Here is a 24,688-nt window from a genome sequence, read left to right as displayed (position 1 = left end):
AACCGAGACTTGAAATCCTAACCGATTCGGTTCAGTTAATTAACTGGTCATGCATGTAACCCGGTCAAAAATCAGTGAACCGGTAAAAACCCGAGTTCAACCGATGCGTATTGATTTTTTGGTTGAACAATTTTTAGAAAATTATGGCAAAATATTCAACCATAATTGTACTCCTAATGTTCAAACTAGACACCTAAGGAAAGTAAAGCGACATGCTAACATTGAGCCAAATTACTTTGGTTATTTTATTACTTCTATTGATATATTTATTATATATCTTTACATAAATTCAATTAAGCGGTTGAATCAGTTATCCAATATCCCGATTCGGGTTTAATAACATCGCTACTTACTAGTGTTGTTAATATTTGGAGTGTTTTCTTAATACATTATAGGGGTTCTATTTTCTCATGTTGCTAAAGATATATATCTTATGCTAACACATAATATGATGGAATCTACCACAAATTAAAAAACACAATGGCAAAATTTTTAATATGAGAAAAATAAGAGATAATTTTTTTGTGTAAAATAAGAAAATAGTTTCCATACATTATATCATAGGAAAATCATTTTCTCCTATTAGAGAAGAAAATAACCCCTATTATCTTGTGTCAGACGCAGAAGAGTAATTTTCTCGGTGAAAACTAAACCCCTATATCATATTAGCTAATTAAGTCGTCTCATATGCTCTTACGTCACGGACTGCAGTGCCCCTTTCTTGCTTTCAAAAGATGGAAAATGACTAGGGATTTTGCCGCATTTATTTCTGTCAACTTTCGAGCAGTTACACTACCGAAGAGACATTGCTGTTGGAATCTTTTTTAACTGAAGATTCAAAACATTATTTATTATCGAAGCGAAAGTGATCGTACTGATAATTATTTAGGTGTGCCATACTATAAGGTGAAAATGGAGAAAATTTTCCCAAATCGTTTTAATTATTTAGCTTTTTTCTCCCACAAACTATCATTTTGATTTGATTTTCATAAACTATCACCTTAGCTTTACATACAAGAGATCATTAAATGGATATATGAGTCACGGTACAGAAGTTGAGGGGCTGATAAGTCAAAATTGGTGTACTTCCTATCTTCTTTTTCGCCTAAAACATTATGCACTTTACAGAAATACTTGTGGACGATCTATCATCCAATGCCTGTAAGTTTATAACTAGCTACGAAGAAGCTGATGAACGATTTTCCCCTTGCTCAGTGATTGTACATCTTGAGGGTGGACCAAAGATGCTTAATACCACCTGGCAGCAGACAAAAAAAGAGAGCATGAGAATATGTTTTCGATTTCAAGAACAAATTTCAAAGATAGAAACCAACATGTATTAAACGTTTATTAGTTAGTTGGCTGTGTCAAACAAATTTGACACAAATAAATATCCTTGATAGGAAAAATAAAAAGCAGAAAGATACACATTAAGACTTTATCATTAAAAAAAGCTAATAGGAAGCAAAGTAGAACCACTCAAAAATCCGGTGATTCTTGACTACTGACAAACAATAGAATTTGTTTAAACTAAGACAATTAAGTCTAGGGAATAAAGTTTCGTTATGCACATTCTATCATCGATTTGCTGAGAGAATGTACATGGTCATTTTTTTAAGTACATGTATCTTGTCAATTGTAAACATTTATTGGTTGATAATTTTCAAACTAAATGCTTGGAGTCCATCAAGTATAAACAAACAGCGATTTAGTTACAGGTCCTTACAAAAAGGATTTGGATCTTCTAGAGTTATGGTGCACTTTAAAAAGTGAACAACAACACACAAGATAAGAAAATCGATGGTTTAGAATTTTATAAAATACAAGCACTTGGATAATCATGTATATGTGCAAATCTACTCCCTCAAATTTTTTCATCAGCAGTTACTATATGTACTTTAATTTCCACAAACCACAACCTACACTTGGATCGAAATTCTTATGGGGGAAAAGTATGAAAATCGGAGTGATCCCCAATATATAATTACAAAAAGTTCTAATTGGAGGTTGGTCAGTGACAGCAGGCAAAAGCATTGGACAGCTGGCATAATGTCCCAGGGGGATCACATGAATGATTATGGTCAGAGACTTGGCTAGTTCATATTACGAGTAATGTATATGTTTTAGTCAAGGAGTCGTGATTTTGAAAAACTTCATATTTTCAGTGTTAAGACAAGTGCTTGATGAAATAGTATCCCCACTCAATACAAAAAAAGTAGCCTAATGTAGTAGTGTAACTCAGTCACAGCTTTTCTGGCGCTTTATCCTCTCAATGCATTTTCATTAATCAAAAAGACAAATTAAGAAGGAAACAACACTAACCGGCAAGAAAACAAGTCCGTGCAGAAAACCAAGAAGTACTAATGACAAGTACATCTGAAAGTAATAAATCTGCAAAACGCAAAGGTTAGTTATCACAAAGTAATATAATATACACATATATATCACAGTCCGACCATAAACTAAGTGTGAACTTATAATACCACAAAAACTTCTGTTCTTGAGAAGCAAAGAACAATAACTCCGACCAGCTTTGTTAGTGTGATACCACTGCAATTGCATAAAAAGTGGAAGCTATTCAGAAAATATATCATACATAAATTCAAGACAAAACAATATATGAATGCAGATGTAGATGTGCACAGTGACCATGAAATTGGTGTCAAAAACAGTACAAAGTCTATCATGGAAATGTATTGAAAAGCAAACTGGAGGGAATAAATTCCTGATTTTGTAAAAAGTGATCACTAAGGGTCCTTCATAGCCAGGAATCTACTATTCACTATTTCCTATACAGAATTAGTAGCTGCACCAAAGAGCAGCATGAAGAATATTGACTTTTTCCCTTTGCTGTGCGCATACACGTGTGCAAGTCAAGAAATGGAACAATAAATTTCTGCTAGCACAAAATCACCTGAAGACTGAAGCACCCATCGTGCCCAGTGCCTCCTTAGTACGTTGTTCTTTATCTCCACTTGTTACCTGTAATAAGTTACGGAATTGGTAGAAACTAGTTCATAAAGAAAAAAATGATCAAGTTATGCAGTTCAAGAATTACAGAATTAGGTGATATTGCTAATATTTTTAGTTGAAAATATGCACCAAAATACAGGTATACTATACTAAGAAAAAAATAAAATAAAATATATATATATACAAAATCACACACACACACATGCAGTGTGCTACTAACCGTGAAAGCATGAGTCATATGCACACAAAACTCAACAGCAATTCCCACTGACATGACAAGGTTGACCACCGACACAGCATTCAACTGGATATTCAGAATGGCCATCACACCCTACAAAGCATAGTCTTGTAAGTAAAGAAATTAACTAGGTGATTTGAAATTCTAAATATCAAGCACCAAAAAAATATTAAACAATATGTAAAGAGAACTATATTGCATGTTTCAATTAGCGGCAAAGGGAGAAATCAAGTAACAGTTAAAAGAAGGAAACTTACCATAAGATCAACGACAATCATAGCCATCACCAACAAAATGATTGCTGAACTCCATAAACTACATAAAGGTTGAAAGCAAAGGAGGATCAAACCAAAATTTGACTCATTCATCAGACAATAACTCGTTGATACTTCTATTTAATTCAGGAAGATGGACAGAAAAAAAAAAAGCTTAAAACATATGCTAAATTAAGCTCATTGTCACCTGGATGTGATAACCAAGCACACAATAAATACTGCACCTGTTACACATCATTGTATGATTAAGTTAATATTTTACAGGCTCAACATCAACATCCATAATAAATAAATCGTAGACTGTAATCAATACGTAAGTAATTGTATAATCTAATTCCCCTCAAAATTTTCCCAAGATCCATCACCTCCCCCCAACACAAATGTTTTTTCCATGATGATCACACATATTTTTCCCATGAAAGTAACAATTAACAGCAATATGCACAGAATTCTGACCAGACCAGGTCAATGATGACATGAGAAAATCCACAAGAAGTCTCAAATTTTAAGTCATAATACTAACCAATAGCTATAGCAAGGTTGACAAGTGCAGTCTTCCATATATTAAGGTATTGCTCAAAAAACATATAAAACACTGAATATGGGAAGATCTCAATCTGCACCAGAAAAGGAATGTTAGATTGGACATAGTAAACGTGGAAAAGAGCTTAATCTCTACTTCATTCTTTTTTACTGCAGCAATTGCAAGAGACTGATATTCTCATGTACTGCAAGAAATGAACGAGTTAAGACTTTCACTCACTTTAATTAGTATTACATTTTATTTCTACATTATATTTCTACCTGCCAAAAAAATTTGATTCAGCAAGTAGAACTGATTGATATATTACCTTTAAAGAATCAGAAACTCTTGAACTGAACTCTCGAGCAGCCCTCATGGAATTAACATAGTCAATCTAAAACAGTTTAACTGTTAAACCTGGAGCCCTTTGAATTGACAATAATCATAAAACAAATAATATAAAAATACAACCTGCTTGTTGAGGGGGGTATGATATGTACGGAAGGATGATGCTTGGATAATGCCACTGTCATAGCCTGACAACCAAAACAGTCAAATAATCCATAACATAGTCAGATATTACATTCTCTGGAACTTACACTTGTTCAGGCTTCAGGGGAACCCCATGTCAGAAGTTGACTTAAAGGAGAGAATTTGAACAAGACTTAAAAGTGAATTTGAACACAAGAAAAGAGTGTCTTTAAATCAACGAACCTTTCAGTTCAACACTGCTGGTGTAAGCCCCATGACCACCTTTTGCACAATCAGCAGATGGCAGAGCACTAAGAAACCATGGTAGTTTCTCCCTAAATTGTGTTGTAGATGGTCTATCATTATGGAGATCTGAGTGACGGAAACACTGCATAATTGTGAAGTGTTTCATTAAGGCCTCAGAACAGAAACAAGAAACTATTCAAACAGGAGCACAGTAAGGAGTCTGAAAAAAGATTTTCCCAATTACCGTTGTGCAATCTTTACATGTTCCAACCGAAACACAAGACCCTTCCCCAGGAGCACAGCAAGGAGGCTGAAATGGAAAGTAACTTTAGTTTGTCAGCCACCACAAGATTATTTTAAGCTTTCAAGTTTCAATACAGCAGAAAACTCTTATTCTCTACATTTTTCCCCTCATAATTTTTTGATAGAAAATTAAATTTATTAAAGAAGAAGAGACTTTTCTTTCATAAATTTTATTAACCAATTAAGGAAAATCTCATCCTCCTGGAATTCATCCCATTTCTTTGCTCTGATACCATAGAATGTTGAGTTTTATTTGCAAGGTATGGGACTTGGAGTCCCACATTGGTTGTATGGGCAACTAATGTGGGGTTTATAAGGCCTTGGGCATTCTCACCTTTTGAGCTAGCTTTTGGAATAGTGCATCCCAAGGTCTCATCAAATGGTATCAGAGTATCCATCACGTGGAGTTGTGCGTGGGGGCACACACTAGGGAAGCATGGTGGAATGTTGGGTTCTATTTGCAAGGAATGGGAATTGGAGTCCCACACTGGTTGTACGAGCAACTAATGTGGGGTTTATAAGGCCTTCGACACTCTCACCTTTTGAGTTAGCTTTTGAGGTGATGCATCCCAAGGTCTCATCATTAATTAAGTCGTCTTTGAAAATATTCTAGATTATGCAGCTGATAATGAAGATAAATGAAGTAACAAAATTCAAAATCTTAGGTCCAACACATTAAGTAAATGGGTAAATCCATGATCATTGATCTTCTTGTACTATTGAGCACATTCCCCCGGATCATGACAAAATTTCTATTAAGTCACTATAAAAATATTGATATGTAAGAATCCTAACACAAAACATGAAGTCATGAACAAGCATATATTTATAACAGAATTGGAATTAATCATACAAATCACTGGCTTACTAAAGTGTGCACCAGACCTGATCATCGGGAGGGCAATAACTCCCATTTGTGAACTTCCTGCAGCACCCAAATGCTTCTGGAGATACCCACACAAGAAAATCATCAAGCCATGAGGCAGCTGGCTTGGAAATATAACTTTCATCTGGTACTAGGGCCGCTCTAGCAATCTACAAGGTAAAAAGACAACATCCATTACAAGGAGTATCCAGGTTATCATGGATCTGTAGGGAATAAAACAATTACCAACTAAGATAAACAAGTAGATGGATGGCATGGACTACCAGCTCAATATAACCAAAATAATATAAAAAGAAAACCAGATGTTTCATTAAGAAATGATGGATTTGTAAAGTTAAATGTCCCACAAACAACCAGAATCAAATAAGCCAGCTGCTAATGTTTTACCTCATTTAAAAGAGAGTCTGAATTGCATTGGCTAATGGAGCAAAGCTGATCTGTATGTGTTGATTCTGAGCTGAGGTGAGGAAATAACGTTAGAACCAATCATCCTCATCATTAAAAGTACAAAGACAAGGTTAATCCTTTCCCTTCAAAAAGATATATGCCCCAAATAAAGTTTTAAACTTAAGTGGCTGGAACACAAACAGATTTTTGGTCGGGTGAAACAATTTGTGATCAATCATCAATCCCACCTCATAACAAAGGATATGTACATAGTAAGACACAAGTTACTATGTTTCATACTAATGTCAACAGTAGTTTATTTTATATCCATATATATATGCCTATGAGCAAGAAATAAACATTGCAAAAATACTATGACTGAATATGGAAGTTCAACAAATAACATTATATTATGGTTTAAGAAATTTATTCATGCTGCCACCGACCCCATTCATAGTAGGACTGGACCATGAGTGGCATAGACACCAAAAAAAACACTTTATTGTCAAAAGATATCCATATTGGAGCAAATTATGTATATGCATGACTGGGCTAATCTGAAATGTCACTAAACTTCAAGATGCACTGATATTCCTATCACTAACACATGCATGCATGTATCCCAGAAAATTAACAAAATCAGTAAAAATTTATTCTCTAAACATAAAGGTGGATGCAGAACAAAACATTATATGACAAAAATACCTGTAATTATAGTTCTTTACAACAAAATACAAAGGTGGTCCAATTCTGAGATATTCTGAAACATTATTAAAATACCCCTGCAAGAAGACATATATACAGTTTGAACACATTGTCATGGATAAACAAAAACATGAATATATGAGGCTAAGCCAAAATGTTAAACCTGGAGATATGAGTTGCGGGGAAGAACAATCTCCTGCTCTAAACCAGGTTCAATTCTAGTGCTTAATGCCTATATGGTTCAGATAAAGACAAAAAAGTGAGAGAGAGAGAGAGAGGAAGCAATAAGAAAACAATGCATTAGAAGCACAAATAGGTATGGTTTAACTAATCTCACAGCTATAGAAACAAATCCAAAGACTTACTATGCTAGCCAATGCAAATCCCGTAAAAATAGCAATGACAACTATTTTTACTCCCCAAATACTAAGAATGGGAGCATGAACCTCCTGAAAGGGAAAATAAAACACCAGGATAAGAAACCAAGTAAAACAAAGGAAATAATGAAGTCAACACCAAAAGTTGGATAAAAGAAGTTATTGAATTCCAAAAGCATGAAAAAGTGACTAAACAAACTCAAAATGTTGACAGAAACACAAATAGAAAACCTTAAACTTTAAGGATAAGTTAATTGTCTGCTGATTGCTTGACAAAGTGTTGTAGCCTTCATTATTAGAAGATTACAGAAAAAAAGAAGATCTTTACATCAATACAAGTTCGAATCCCAACAACAGTATGAAGCTTAGCATACCCAATTACTCTCTTTACAATAATAAAATTTATAATTATGGCCAGATTAAAAATTAAATACTTCATACAAGGAGCTTCACAAAATTGTAACATTATCCATTAGGCTTAGTCCTCTATTACTAACCAATGAACAATTATTGCTAATAAAGATAATGCTAAATACCTTCATATATCGAGCCAATAAACCAGGCTTTCTTTGTCCAATACCTGAGAAGTTTTGAAAAGACAAACTTCAATAGAAGTAACCTAAGTTTCCAATCTTTTTTTGATTAAATGACAATTTTGGTCATACAAAGATATAGTTATTAAAGAGGAGAGGAGAGGGAAAGCTTACAATCAAATTGAAAAAAAAGATACAATAATAAAAAGCGGAAGTTTCATCTCCGGTTTAATTTTTTGCTATACCTTTGTCGTTGTCTGCATGCAAAGAATGCACTTTTATGCAAGGAAAACAATCAACTCTCTTATCCTCTGCTCGCAAAGAGTCAAGAACTATCAGAGCTACGAAAGCAGTAACTTGCAGGAGAAAGTCCAAAAGAACAGCCAGTGCTGCAAAAGAACACGGGAAGGGAAGCTAAGGATTAGCATTTGATGATATACAAAAAAAAAAAAAAAAGGATTAGCATTTGACACAAGAAACAACTGAGACTATTGCAAAGATATAAAATTCCAAGAGGATAAAAACTTACCTGCAAACATGGAGAACACACGACACGCAGGCATGGAAATAAAGCTTCCGACTGCAAAAGCTACTACCTCTGATAAACTAGCCAATGTTATTGATGGTCCAACTTCCACAAGTGCATTGCTTATCCTCACTTCTAAAGGCAACTCCAGCTGTTGCCTTTTCACCGCATGAACTAGTATACACATATTATCCACACCAACCTAATGCACAGAGATTCAGGAAGACAAAACAGGTTCAAAAGAATGGTAAACAAAAGTTGGAATTGGTGAATTGGAATATAATGTCTGAATTGAAAGGACCAATTACTAGCTAGCTAATATATTGTTCGACTACTACATAACTGTAGATATGTTATAATCCATTTCTATAGAAAGTTAAATTATGACACAAATAGTAGCGCAGCCAGTAACATGTTGGAGAGGTAGGAGAACAATCATCTGCAGAACAATTGCAGCTTCATTGATGTTATTCATCTGGCTTGAACAGAACAATTGTATATTATAGGATAAGATGCATTATTGATTATCTATATACTAATAAAGATAACTCTTTGTAGTAATTCATAATAGTTCATATGCTTATTTTGTCACAAGAATTCCAAAAACGACATTATCATGTTTTTATATTTGTATTTAAACAAAGTAATTAAAGTAAAGGTTATAAATGTAATCAAACAAATCAAATAAAATCCAATAATTTAGCATGTTATTTTTATCCTAAACTTTTTTACTTCTCTACTTCAGTTCTCCCTAAATTTTAACTATGGTGTTGTTTCACTTTTTATTTTTTAAATTAATATTTAAGTTGCACCAACATTTTCAAAGAAGAACAAGGAAACATTCTTAAATTGGTTCAATATTTTTGGATTCTAAAAGTATCTTGAACACAGGTCACACTAGAGATGTAAATGGTATGTACCACCCATTTGCCAAACCTATTTACCCTACTGTGGGATGGTATGGGTGAGAAAAACACACTTAAATGGATATAGATGCAGGTATAGTGGAAGGCTTTTTTTTGGGATATGGGTTGGTATATTTTACCATTTTACCCAAAGATCCACTCCTATATATCAAAATTAGTCTCTTGAGAATGACTTAATCTTTTAGTCTGTTAGAAATATAATATAAAAATCATTCATGTTCCTTCACGTAACAGCTTAACCTTTTGGAAGAGTTGATTGCGACATGGTATCAGAGCCTCTATGACCCAGTGGTCTAGATTTGATCCTTGTCGCCCGTATTCTTCTAATAAATATTGTGATATTTCTTAGCATATGTTTGGTGAGACTGTGCGTTATTTACCTATCAAGATCAAAGAGCTCTTGCCTGAAGGGACGTGTTAGAAATATAATATAAATAACATTCATGTGTCTTCACCTAACAGCTCGAACTTTTGGAAGAGTTGATTGCATGACCCAGTCTACCCCTTCAAACAATGACACGTCATTCTGAAATTGTTTTCTTTTAAATTTTAAATTCAAATCTTTTGAATTAATTATGCATATCTTCTTCATATTTTTTAACATTTTATCTCTTTTAATTTATATTTTTTAGATTCTTCCTAGATTAATTATGCATGTCTTCTTTATAATTTTAAACATTTTCTCTTAAATATTTTTTCTTTTTTTACCCGAATTTAAAAATACCCTTGATTAAAGGCCTATGTCCTGACCTGCATTAGGCAATCAGGCCTAGGCCTATTTACTATGTATAAATAAAATACAACCTTTAGATCATCCAAAAAGCCTTTTATGCCTAATGGGGCAGCCTATTTAAGTAAATACAAATAAAATATCGTTATTATTATTACCATAATTTCTTGGAAGCTCATACTTGTTGGCCTATTTATAAAGTTAGGTATAAAGGTTTAAGCCTATTAGCCTATGTAGAGATAGATATGCTAGCCTATTTAAAGGCCTTAATATAAAGTATTCCATTAAAAGGACCAGGCCAGGCCTTAAAAAGGTCTATGTAAGGTAAAAGGCCAGTCTCAGACTTTATGTTTGAGAAATAGGCAGACCCGCTTCCACCCCACATGCAATGCGCAGGATACTTGCTAGTATGTATAAAAATAAGTAAATGAATATTATTTTATTTCATGTCAACATAAAAACAATATTTGGGTGTTTTATGAAGCTATGGGTATAGGTATGGCTTATGGATAATGGATATTCATTCAGGTGTGTTTTTAGAATAAAACTCTATTTTTTTCTCCATTAATTTATTGTTATGCACAAACTCCTTTACAAATTTGAAGAACGTAGGATTTGAATTTCAAAATTCAAATAAGGAAAGCTCCATAGGTTTTTGTGAATGAAGATCGTGAAACATCATACCCAGGTAAATCAAACAGATCAAATTACAAGCAGATAAAGAACAGTTTCTCAAAAATAACACAACCACCAACCCAAACACCACAAACAGCAGCAATAATGAGAAATATATGTTTCACTGATAGCTATCATCTGATAACTTTATAAGCAAAAGAATACTTACAGCTAGAACAAGAAATGGGATAACTTCCATGATGATTAATGTAGATTTTACACCAACGGCACTAAAAATTCCAACTGATCCAAGGACAGACACCATAACAAGCATCACTCCTGAAAGACCAAGCAATACCTGTAATCCAAAATTTCACAATTAGATATTTAAGTACATTAAAAAAATCTATCTCCACATGTAAACTGCTTAAAATCAGAAATTCATTCCATAGTAGTAATGACGGAAGATAAAGAAAAAAGATGGTTTGATAATGTGGTTGGTACAGCACCTTAGATGAAATATAGAAAGACGAAGGATGAGGTGTATCCCCTAAAGTAAGAGATATATAAGCAAACATCACAAGATAGCTAACCTGCAATAAATGAGGTACAATACAAGGATTAAACAATTTACCCCCACAAACAGAAAATATTGCAAGATTTTGGAAATCCATGACATATAACTCATTCACATAATTCCATAATCATGCTTCAGACTAAAAACTTTGGTTTTTGCTTTTGTTTTTAAAAAAGTATTATTTAGGGCAAGCAAGCATCAACATAAAAAGGAAGGGGAATATTACCAATATAGTAATAGCATCTGCAGTACTTTCTCTTTTCAACTCTTCCTCAATGGAGCTTTCAGATGAAAAAGCAAGTGTCAAATTTCTGGATTGCACCATTGGTAACAGCTCATCCTACCACAAAGGACACAGTAAATACAGGAAATCAAGGAAAATAAGTTGAATGATAGGGATGGCAATGGGTCAGTTCCAGGATACAGAAAATCAAGGAAAATAGGTTGAATGATAGGGATGGCAATGGGTCAGTTCCAGGATACATGACCATGTAACATCACAAAGGACAAGCACGCAATCTACCAAACATTTTATGCATCTTTTTATTGTTCTTTCTACATGCAAGGCCCTATATGGGATGGGTAAATTTGACCTAACTGTGAGTACTAAGACTCACTAGGAATCAAACCCAGCACCAAGTATTTCCTAGAGATGGATGACATGGCAGCAACCTGGACCATGTTCCTTTCTGCGGAAGCAAATTCAGCACTATAGCTTAAAATATAGTTTACTAACTATGCAGGACAAGTGTCTAAGGGGCTGTGGGTCAACTACAGGTCAAATGACAGTGAAGATATGAGTTACTCAACAGTGAGAGGAAGAGAAAAGTATAAATACATGATACAAACCTTCACCAACTGAATAAAGGTCTTCTCCCAAGCAACTGCCTTTGAGGTTTCATTACCTTCTTCATCAATAGCATTATTTACCGGATAAGTTACAATAAACGCAGATGCCTGTCTTGAATAAATCACAGTACAGTTATCATATGCCCCATAAAATACAATTCATTCACATCCTAGAAGAATAGAGAAAGTACCCCAGAAAAATCATTCCTAGAAAAACCTCCTAATACAGTGCTTGGATCTAGAGGACCTTCAAATGCACTCATACATTGATCTGCTGATGAATAATGCTGAATGAACACAACATTAGAAAATGATTAGGTCATTTTGCTATTATATTGTATGCGCATGATAGTCACTGCATATGTCATGTATAAAGTTTCATATTGATGCCAACAGATAGTAAGAACGAGAAAATCATCGATATTAGGCAAAGACGCAAAGGTTTTTCCCCATAGCTATAAATTTAAAAATATCTTCAAAAAGATTTGATGTAATGTGCAAAATGAAGTACAAGTTAGAAACTCTAGTCACTACCATCCACGCCATGTCCCCAACTTTCCCAGGATAGAGAAAATCACACAAAATTCAAGATGATTTTGATCAAAATGATATTCTCCTAAATGCATTTAACATCCATTCGTATCTATCAAACACTGGATAAGTATGCTTTAAACAGAAAATTTTTGCTTATGATATTAGAATATAAAACAAATACACCCAAAAAGGCATTCCCTGTAGTAGGCCAGGCTCTAAATCTCTGATTGATTTGCTTAAGAAATTAAAAGCATGCATAAAATGACATAACTGATCGTTGGATATAAATGTATGGTACGGAAGGATATCTTGAGAATTATTTTTCATGCGAACTTGCCAAATGACAGCAGAATTAAGAACATCTACTTCTACAATCAACTTCAAGATGTAAAGTTAACATTTGGTACCTCGAAACAATAATTGAGATGTTCAACTCCCCCATAATCATCAAAATTTTTGGGGTCCATTTTGAAGTACTGTCAACCATGAGGGGGAAAAATTGCTAATCAAAAGAAGCTAAAATCATACAAATTTATTACAAGAATGAAAATGAAACATTAAAACCTTGGCACAACGGTTGGTGTTGTCACCATGTGACTCTGACGTCACAAGCTCAATTCATGTAATCAGCCTCTTGCAAATGCAAGGTAAGGCTGCCTACAATAGAGTATAGTACAATCCTTCCCTGGATTCTACGCATAGTGGGAGCTTTACAGCACAGGGCTTCCCTTAGTGAAAATAAAACTTCAAAATTCTCTATCAATAACTATACCTGCAGGACACTTTGAGTGGCACAATCTTTGTCTAGTGGCTTCATACAGATGTCTTGGAGAGATACCATCAAGCCAGAATAATTAGCACGAATTGTATCAACCTGACAGCAATGCCTTCAATCCAACATAATCATCAAAATATTTCAGTAGTACTACTAGAGGGAACACTTACCTTTTTTTGTATTTCAAACAGAAACCTAATGTTGTCCTCTGACACAATTCTTGGTGATGTACCATTCACCTGATCCGGAACTGTTGCTAGGATGAGCTGCAAAAGAAAAAAGACTGTCACTGCTCAAATAAATTAGCAATAAATCTTGCCTGAAGATGATTACATATTGCCTCATGTTACAGAATTCAGACTAGTGTTGACTTATCAGATCAAAGTAATATCAACATTAAGCTATGACAAGATTTCTTAGTATAAATTACAATTATACTATATACAGCTTCATCACTTCATGCATTTTGGCAAAGAATGTATCCTGGTGAAGCTTTGATAAAGAAAAGAGCAGTTTTTTCCACAAACATGTTTGTCTTTTGGTACATTTTATACCCTGAATATGAATCAAGGAAGCTAAAAGCAAAAGAAATAAGAAACATGCATCTTTTTTTACAGAAGAGGAGGGAAGAAGTCACTGAATAAAATAAAATTAGAAAAACATTGCTAAGGCGGAGTCATTGCAAATTGTACTGACAATGAACTTGATAAGTTGATTTATTATTATGGGGAGAAAACAAAAGAAAATCAGCCAATATAAGAACCTGTTCAATCCTGTAAAACGGAGCAAGATGGCTGTCAAAAAACTGCTTCTCTTGTGCTGCTTTACTCCCAGGTCCTACCCAGAGCTGAAAAGTGCAGGGAGTTATTTTCACAAACTCAGAACTAACGTAAAGAAAGATATAAAAAAATAAAAAATAAATGTTCAGAAACCAAGTAGCCTAGACACTTAACTACTAAACCATAATAACAGAATCTTAAAGCTATTTCTTCCAGGCCTATGAATTTTTTTATTCCATTTGAATTCAAAATTGCAATGGTTCATTACACTTCTTGATACTCTTGCCAGAATATTTTTCAACCAACAATTTCCCCCCATTAAAAACAATTCTCAAATAGTGTCACCAACCTTATTTTCATCCATAAAATGATAAAATAAAGAACCATGGGATGATCAAAACTAAAGCAAGCTTTGTGAAAATACTTCTGTATTGACTTGCTTAATCAACAATGGGAGGTTACAATATATACAAGTAACCTAAGTAAAAAAGGAAACAAGATAATTACAATATCAATACTACATAAGAAAAAATGGAAAATAATTCTATTTGATTCCTACAAAAATCAGGGATATGATATGCTCAATATATGGAAATATTTACAATTAATTAATTCTGATTTCCTACAAACTTCACTTTCAATTTATGTCCCCAAAAAAAAAGGTCAGCCTCTTGAAAGAAATTTGACCCATCTGTAGAAACTGAAAACAGCAATAAAGTGGGAACTCAAGTGGGTGCAGGTCTCAAGAGTGAAACAGACCAGCAAAAAAGTCAAGCTACAAATACAAAGAGCATTGAAATCAATGGAAAAAAAATATACACCAAAATTTTTTAAGCCAGAGATAAAGCGCCAATTGGTTTTTAAGCTTCAGAAGTGAGATGAAAATTCATTCATCAGACATGGAAATCAGATACAGCTGTGGTTGACCAGTACAATTTGTGTACCAATGCAAAAAAAAAAAAAAAAAAAAAAAAAGGAGAAGAAAGCCAAAACCCATCAGAGCAGAGATGGGGCAAAGGATCCACAAAGCAGTAACAGCAAAGGGAAGTTAGTTACAAGGGAGTCCAACTGACAAGCTGTGAATGGAGAAGGGGAATTAGGAGGTAGCGGAATTGGGGATTGAGTTGGTTATAGGGAGGAAGAGAGAGAGGGAAGAGGCATGGATTGTGTGATTATGGAATGGGGAATTGGGACCTCTTGAGCACCTGGGTTAAGGGTTCTTGGGAGTGAACTTAGATTAGAATTGTAGTCTTCCTTCTGCATTTGTATTTTACATTCACTGTAATTAAGGGATCACATGTGTTATGTGATCATCCTTATTGGTAGTTAATTGTTGTATTTACTGTTTCATTGTTGTTGAATCTCATTGTAGGAGCTTGTCTCCATTTTTATCGATATCAATATATAGAAGCATGTTCAGAAAGAAAATAGAATTAAACAAAGCATTTTAAACAATAGAGAAGCAACTATGTGATACCTTCTCAGGTCGTGTTTCGACCTTGAATCGGATCAGACCTAGACAAAGTAGAAGAACTATAGCCAGAGATGAAGCCAAGACCATAATTGGATTTCTGGCTACATATGATCCATATTTCCTGATCATATTTGCAAACATGGGGTCAGATATCATTTTATGGAAGTTGATATGCATATTGATAGCATAGGCAATGACCTGTAAAAATTTGACATGTATCCTTGAACGGCTGAGAGCCGGACTCCATTTCTATTTTGTGGAACATCTTCAATCATCTTATAATGATAAACATCAGTAAAAACAAAGTCAGAATTGGCCAGCCATGCACAAGTAAGAAAAGGGAAGACAATTCTCAAACATGTCTATCATGAAGAAATAGCATACTATCATGAACCTGCAAAGGGGGGTTCTCATCCTTCTCCATATTAAGAGAATACGGCATATCACCACTAATGACATTAGACCCCGATTTTGTTCTATATGTCGGCTTTCTTTCCCTTATCCGATGATACAATCCCCAACCCAAGAGCACACAAATCAGTATGATGTATAAGACTGCTAAAATCAAGTCGACACACTTCACCTACAGATAAAGTCATGTTAGTTAAGAACATGCAGCAGCCTTAAAGCACATCTTATTCATCATGAAGAGCAATTAAATGCACCTGGTAAATATCAAAATCATTATTATATGCTCCCTTACCATTAAAGTACCAACTTTCACGGAGCAGGAATCCTTCTTATGGGTGGAAGTTGCTGCTGAATTAGAGCATACTGAAGCTGAAGGACAGTCACCACACGAACAACCAAGAGAAATATCACTGCATGAATAAGTTGAAACATTCATAGGTTTCATGCCAGATGACTTGGTTGCATTTGGCTGGAACGTAATCGCATATGGTGAACCAAGACTGCTAGGGGCTGCTTTTCTACCGATGAAAGCAAACCACTCTGCCAAAAGCAATCGCAGTATAAGACTTTCAAGCAATACACTAAAAGAATAATTTTATGCAAGCAACCCCTATCGATATGGACCATTACATTTGTTATGTTGCTACTGTATCACGTGTAGTTAAATTTCCACAAGGATAGTCACAATAGTTTTTTCTGCATAGACAATACTATACAAGGGTATGGGCTTCTGTTAAATAGGGAAAGGATGGTATGTCTTACACGACAAAATGTAACCTACTCGAAATAAAATGCATTGTTTGCTTCAATCATTGCACATATTCTCATTTCTCAGAGCTATTTAAGAAAAGATCATAAACCAAGAATTTCGATGCATCCATCTACTTCCCATTCTTAATACTTGAAGTATACAGAGCAGTCAGGAGAACAATTAAGGAGATGTCCTACAGATATATGTATCTTTCCAAAATATCTTTGGCACACCATATGCAGAGCATACGCAAGACGTTATACTTGCTATTTCAGTGACAGACTCTAGAAAACCACTCCCCAATTTAACCCGACTAGCGAGTGTGGGGTGAGTGCAATCCTTGTACGCAGCCTTACCCTTGCAAAAAGGTTGTTTCCCAAATTTGAACCTGTGGCCTTTCAGTCACAAAGGAACAGTTTTACTACCACTCCGATTCGCCCTCTTTTTATTTTAGTGACAGACTCTATGATCCTTAAATCAGAAAAGCTAATTTTACATCTCTGCGTCTCTATAATTCACCACTGCAACATGAAATCATATACAAAAGACATGAGTAAGAGGAAAAATATTTGGTTAAAGATTTAAAAGTACAATTTACCTTTAAAATTTTGAGCACCACCACCAACAAATTGTATAGCTCGAGAATTCACGGTGCCAAACTTTACATCCTTGCAGGACTCATATAACCCTTCACCAAAAGCATCAGTAACAAAATAATCAATTCCACCCACTGTCAAATTACCGCCAACCTGAAAATTGTAATAATATCAGTAACAATTACATTGTAAAAGTAATGCAGGTGGTAGCAACTTGTGATTTGCATCCAAAATACTGATAAAAAATAATATAAAAAAACAAGAACACAAAATAGGCGCTTTCTCAGTTGTTCAGATTTGTTAGTATTGAAACAAAGAAGAAGAGTCATCTCATAGGATGCCTATTATCAGCTTTTTTATTTTTATAAAACAAGAAATATTATAATACAAGACTAACAGTGAAGTGCAAGAACAGAGGACAAGTTATGCACCTAAATTACAGAAAACAATACATCTTGTGTTTGAGGGGGCAGCTAACACATATTTAAGATAAATTTCTTGCTGTTTTAATGAATGATAAAAACAAAACTGCATAAATGAAATTACATCATTATAGTCAAGACAATCAAATGAAAAATGAAAAGAACGTGCTGGATCTTACCTTGTCAACTGAAGTCACATTGATAAATAAACTCTGATTTGGAGAGCATGTAAGCTCACAGAACAGATTCAGAAAGTTTCTTAAGCATGCTGGACAACCTACAAGAAAAGGAATTGCCTGCCAGAATACACAACGTATTAAAGGCATATGCGCAGATTTTCAAAAAGCTGGAAATAATGAGTGAAAAGCAAGATGAACTAGAAAGATTGAGAGACATACAAAGGCAAACCATTACCATACAGTATATTAGTATCTATAATATCCATAAAATCTTTAAAAAGAAAGTAAGAGAATGAGAAGCTGTGGGATCAATTCAAAATATTATGTTCATGATGAATATGCATCAATAATATAAAATTTGATAGAAGATTTACCTGTTGGACTTGCGCCTTTAATGTGTCAAACTGAGTTTCTGTACAACAAACGTTCCCAGTAATTGTTGGACACAAACTTTGGATCTTTGATGAAAGCAAATCATCTGGCTGGGAAAAACAAGAGTTCACAAGATCATGACAAAATTTAAAGCTTTAAAAGTTCAGACTGTAAGATGTGATGCACCTATTATGCTTAAAAGAACAGAAACCAACGTTCAATATCAACTATTAGGTCACGGAATAGGAAATTAAATAGGAAAAAAGAGTTTGAAAAGATGATTATTTTATAAAGGAAAAGAAAAACAGGAAAATGAACTCAAGAATAAAGATAAATGCCCTTATATATACCTTCAAAGCTGGGGAACCATATGGACAGTTCAATACTTTACCATCACTGCGCTTTCCACAAATGTCATACATTGCACAATAATCCTCAGAATGCCTTTCCCTGTATAAAAGAAAATGGAACTGAAAATTTCTATGTTTTCCAGATCGTAACATGAAGAAATTCCAACTTCTGTCCTGTACGTAGTGCTAATGTAGGCAAGAACTAAGTACTGTAGATATACACAAACAAACAGAATTGCAAAATTGGAGCACAGCAGCACACAAGAATCAATTGGTTTTCGGCTAGAAACCCACACCATAGTTATAACATATAAAGAAGGCTTACCCCGATGTTGTGGCATTGGATGTCAAAAGAAGCCTTGCAGACAAATTTTCAGCTTCTATTAAAGATAAAATTAGACAAACCTGCAAAATATGAATCGCATAAGTTAGCAATTTAACCAAACAAAGTGACCAATGCAATTGATTTGCAATTCAAGCCAGCAAACATAGCCTGAGCCACGTAAAATGGATTATGTCGTACTCCACCAAATATCTTGTTTCCCTTATTATCTTCAACAAATAGTTAAAATATTTAAAGCATCATCCTCCATTCCCGAAATCTATGAAATCTTTAAACGTCCTACTTCAATTTTCAACTCTCCATTTTCTTTAAAAAAAAATAAAAATTCAACAAAAATATTGATAACCAAGCAACAAATTAATTGCTCTCTTTCTCTCTTGGTAACCAAACACAGCATGAATTGCATCCTCTGAATGATAAAGACATTAGGTGGCGAACGCGGGCATAGAATCAGAAAGAAAAAAAAAAAAAAAAATCAGAGGTGCAGCAGAAGAGTAAAAGGTGAAGAGAGACAGTCATTGCCTGAAACAGAGATATGAACGTGAAAAACCCTAGACGAAGGTCCATTGCGAGAACTTTTAGCTTCCGGTGCAAACAGTGATAAGTGTGCTGTGTGCGACGCGACACAGAGGCAAAAAGAGAGAGAGAGTGAGAGATAGAGCTTCAAACCGTTTGCTGTTGTACCTTTCTGAGAGTCAAAAAACGTATTTATAAGATTACACTCTGAACTACTCAAAAGTGACAGTGGCAATCTCATCTCTTCTGACGTTGCCATCTTCCCGAATTTTGAGGGAATTTACGTTAAAGTATTGAATTATTTATGACATGTAATTAATGTTTTCTATGTGTTTTTTCCTTATTTCATTGATCTTTATATATTAAATTATTATTTTTAGTATTTATTCAATTAATTTAATTGTTAAAAAATAAAAAGTATAAATATTATTATAATCTTGAACATTTTTTAATCTAAATTAATCATGCATTTATTTTTTATAATCTAAATATTGTTATATTCAATAACATTATTTAAAATTTTATTTACATTTACTAACATTTATATAGCACACAGAATAGGTAATAATATTTATGAATTTTCATATCACGTAATTGAATATAGGGCCATTTGTTGGACATGATATGATAATAATAAATAGGATAAAAAAAAATGAGATCGGTCTAATATCATATCTTATATTTGATGTGAATAGAATAAACAATGTTATAAGATAGTGTTATCGTATCCTACATTTGAAGCGAATCATACGGTGTCATTATATGATTCGAATAGACAAAAATACTTCTTTAATATAATTTTATATGAGTTTTAAAACTAATTTTTAAACTACTTTTTTTTACGTATTTACACATTAGTTCTTAATTTAAAGTATTAATAATTTCAAAAGTCTCAATTTTAAATAAATATATTAAATTATATAAATAGTTTGCAAAAATTTTAAAATAAAAAATATATCAAGACCAAATAAATTTTAAAAAATTATGTTTTGAATTAATTGTCAATATTGTAGCAAGTGGCTAGTAACAGTGGTTGGTGGTAACGACGGCTGGTGTGGCGGGTGGCTAGTTGAGGTGGTGGAGGTAATGGTTATTGGCTGGTAGTAATATGTAATGGTGATGACACCAGTAATGGCCACCGATAATTATGGCGGTTAGCTAATGGCGATGGCCAGTGGTGGTTGATGTTATTGTGGCAGGTGAAGGTAGTTGGTGAATGTGGTGGTACTGATTATGATGGTGGTAGTGGTAGCTACTAGTGGCACCGATGGTTGGTTCTTGTTGTTTGGTAATTAGGGATGGTGGTAGCTAATGATAATGGTGGCAACCAATAGCTCATGGTGATGATCTAGCTAATGGATGGTGGCAACGACAGTGGACGATAGAGGTGATCAATTGTCGATAGCATGTCAATGGCAAGGAATAATCCCCACGTGCCCAATAAAAGTTTGTAGAAGAAGAGCATATTACTTTTTTTTTGTATACTGATCCTAATTACCTCTATGAGGCGAGTCGCCTCCTAAGTATCCCACAAACTTTAACTCTTTGAGCAGGCTATAATATTAATTCTTAATCAAAATTTAATCACAGTTAAAGTTTTTCACCCCTTTCCAAAAGTATATTAGATGGGAAGATAACCTACTCATTATGTGTTATCAACCCGGCTATATCATATCATGTATATTCCTAACTCCAATCTCCACTTAAGATAAGATATATTGATGATAAAATGAGTGAATAGGATAAATATATCACATTCTATTACCACACCAAACAATGGATAAGAGGCTAATATAATAGCCTACCTTACCCTGTCTGCTTTTGGCCCTTAATATTAACTATTTAGAGGTTAGTACTTTCCTAAATTTACAAGGTGTTAAGTGTATCTCCGTTTTAGATTAGTATCATTTTTTAAGGATTTGATTGTGATTTACATTGAAAAATAAAATAAAATCTTTAAGGCGATTATATATATTTTAAAAAATAACTTAGACAAAATAATTTTAATATTTTTCACATATTAAAAATAGTAATTTCTGAAAAACTATAAGAAATTTATATTGTAAAATTATTTTTTTGAATAAATTATTTGGACACACTTTTAATTATTTATTATTAAATCATTGACATAATAATTATTATAATTACTATTTAAGAATTCTATTATTAATTCTAATAATCTTAATAATTTATTAATGCATCGTGATATTGCAAACAAATTTTTCATTGAATGATATTATCTCTACAATTTAAACTTTAATTTTCATTTAGATAACTATACGTATGAAAAGAGCATTATTCGCTTTTACGTTTTACTTAAAAATCAACCATATTAATTGTTAAATATTCAAATTTTATTAATAAATTTTAAAAACAAGCTGTATTTTAAAATATTTTACAAAGTCTCTCACACTGTTACTTATTAAACTATTTAATATAAACTTTATTTCTTATTTTTAAATATAATTTCGCTTAAACAATTTTTAACTTTTTACTATATTATTATAGTTTATTTTGAATACTTTTTCTATTATACGTTTTGCATATTAAAAGTTAGAAACGGAAACTGAAAAATAATCTCAAATCAGTTTTTTGCTATTAATTAATGTAATTTTATCCATCTATTATTTTGTTTGTTTGACTCTTTTAAACAAATCTCTTTCTTGCAACTTGTTTAAATTCCAACAGCAGAAAGATGAGGTACCTTCAACATGGGTTCCATTTGCCGAAAAGCAATAAATATGAATGTGAATGGAAAGAAATTTATTATAAGTAGGACTGACAATGATTGATATACATTCACCTTATTTATAAAAATTGCACAAAAGTTAAATCTTATCATTTATTTTTCTCTCTCTTTCTTTTTCTATGGTTGCTTTTTTAATTGAGAAAATGATGTGTGTACTTGAATGTTACGTGTATATATTATTATTCAAATAGTAGTAGATTTGAGTCATATTATGAATTAAATTTATGGGGCTAAATTTTTTAACAGTGGTGTCAAACAAAAAAAAATTGACATCACATTTTAACCGCTGATATCTATTAATTTAATTATTATAATTTATTAAAAAATTAATTAATAAATATAAATCAATAAATTATAATTGTTAGATTGAAAATCAATGGTTATATATATATATATATATAAAGTAGTCACTTAACTCATGAGTAACATTTATTTTTTAACAACTTATATGGGATTAAATAGTTAATATTAATTATTATCACTTTTCACAATAAGACTATCTTTATTTAAGTAGTTTATTGTGAGAGAAAAAATGTTGACCATTAAATATAACAACATAAATTATATGACATTTTCAAATTTTTATTTAATTTCTAAATAAATTTCATTTTTATTTATTCATATAAAATTGAACAATCAAACTTAATTAATTCTCTCCATCTCTTATATTTAGATATTATTCTCACTTAATATATCCAATGCGGAAGGCACTTAGATGTGTTGTAGGTGAACGAAAAAGACGTGTCTAGAAATGGAACCAAAAACAAAAGAGTTCAAATAAATAAATAAGAGCCAACAATTTAAGGACAGGTCCGGGGAATTTCTTCTTGTATTTTATGATTACCAGCATTTGGAGGTTTTAATAAATAAATAAGATAAGTGGGTAGCCCCAGAAGGGCAGAGGTGATTTTTTTTCCCCATGACTAGAAGGACAAGTTAAGTCTGGGAGATCTTTATCAGATTCCATATCCTTGTCTTAATTGCCACTGTTGGAGTTATAATTGAGCAAGTAATAGCTTGTGCAATACTTGAAGACTATAATTGCAAATAAGATAAATATAAGATAAATAATGAGGAGAACAATATTCTTGAATCCATAATTAGATATCTTAGTTTTTTTTTAAATTACTGTCATTTAAATTAAAAAATAGAAAATAGGAAATATAAATAAAAACTTGAAAGTTTTTTTGTTTTTTTCTCTCAAATCAAATATTGTTGAAGTAAAGATTTGAATTTTAGAGTTTTTAAATTATTGTTGTGATCCGTAAATATTTGTTAAGATAGGAATACTTAAAATAGGATTCTGTTAGTTTGTTAATAGTTTGTTTATTTGTTGAGATCCTTTGATAGTCCTGGATCAGTCCCTTTATGTATAAATATTCACCTCAAGTTGAGGTTAAGTATGAATGAATTGAAATTATCAGAGATTGACAAATATGTTATGAATTATATTTATATCTTAACATTCTCTCCAACAGAAAATAAAAGAGAATATTATAACAACTCAACCTCTAGAGTGTTAAGTGATAAAATTCCAACAATATGATAATCCTATAATTCCATCAGGAACAATTACACTCTTGTCAGGACTCTACTCTCAAGTACACATTTTTTGACTCATTTTCTGTTGTACATCATTGGATACACACACTCACATGTTGAATATATGTCTATTATTGGTGTGCAGTGATTAGTACATTGACTTTATATCTATATGATATCTCTGAACGCACACATCTATCACTTAGTGTGAATATTTATAGACTACCCGAACCAAACAAAATCCACTGTTAAATTCTATAACAGTACTTTCACATGACCTTAATATATATTAAGCACAAACCCTGCCTTCAAAGTCTTTTAAACTTTATCAACAGAATCAACTCCCATTAACATTGAACAATTTAGATATACCTAGAAAGAATATTAAAATGAAGGAAAAACTCTTCAAAATTTATCTCAAAATAAAGAATATAAGCTATTTTTGTTATTTTCTGCGTACATAATTTTTTAAAACAATTACAAATTCATTTTGAAAGGACTGATTAGAAATCTTGGAACATCGCGCGTGTTATTAAGAGTTGTATATAATTCACATCAATTATTTTGAAACTTAATAGCCCAATACTTAACGCAAGAAACAGTGCACTTTACCTATATCAATAATGGAATTTATGATATACCCAATTTGCTTGCTGGCACACCGATATTGGTTCACTTGTCCCGAGAATGTGTTGGTTAACTTAAACCGTATGCATATGCATAATGGATCTTAAAATAATTTAATGGATGTCATT

The 24,688-nt window shown here is 32.9% G+C and overlaps 2 protein-coding genes across 2 annotated transcripts in view; one reads left to right on the top strand and one right to left on the bottom strand.

The window, feature by feature from the left end:
* LOC133315216 (catalase isozyme 1) overlaps positions 1–24,688 on the top strand; it is a 99,796-nt gene that overhangs the window by 21,736 nt on the left and 53,372 nt on the right. The gene's annotated exons all lie outside the window — the stretch shown is intronic.
* Positions 933–19,793, bottom strand: LOC133315219 (uncharacterized). Its single transcript, XM_061516797.1, has 39 exons — positions 19,649–19,793; positions 19,109–19,188; positions 18,784–18,883; positions 18,436–18,543; positions 18,062–18,178; positions 17,463–17,613; positions 16,406–16,653; positions 16,097–16,285; positions 15,901–15,977; positions 15,706–15,823; positions 14,213–14,296; positions 13,620–13,715; positions 13,447–13,548; positions 13,082–13,150; positions 12,332–12,427; positions 12,141–12,248; positions 11,518–11,631; positions 11,224–11,307; positions 10,944–11,072; positions 8,447–8,645; positions 8,163–8,306; positions 7,921–7,964; positions 7,373–7,456; positions 7,171–7,239; positions 7,008–7,084; positions 6,303–6,372; positions 5,915–6,064; positions 4,971–5,036; positions 4,724–4,868; positions 4,481–4,545; positions 4,338–4,403; positions 4,010–4,103; positions 3,674–3,710; positions 3,469–3,526; positions 3,194–3,304; positions 2,915–2,982; positions 2,484–2,550; positions 2,323–2,391; positions 933–1,258 (listed from the first exon to the last, which is right to left on the bottom strand). The coding sequence occupies exons 1-39, from the start codon at positions 19,691–19,693 to the stop codon at positions 1,178–1,180; spliced, it is 3,879 nt and encodes a 1,292-aa protein (XP_061372781.1). The 5' UTR covers positions 19,694–19,793; the 3' UTR covers positions 933–1,177.

The sequence above is a fragment of the Gastrolobium bilobum genome, unplaced genomic scaffold (genome assembly GCF_033153095.1).
Source record: "Gastrolobium bilobum isolate Gb01-03AN ecotype WA unplaced genomic scaffold, APGP_CSIRO_Gbil_v1 utg5152, whole genome shotgun sequence".
Lineage (NCBI taxonomy): Eukaryota > Viridiplantae > Streptophyta > Magnoliopsida > Fabales > Fabaceae > Gastrolobium > Gastrolobium bilobum.
Note: the sequence above shows the minus strand (reverse complement) of the source record. Positions and strands in the feature narration are given on the sequence as shown.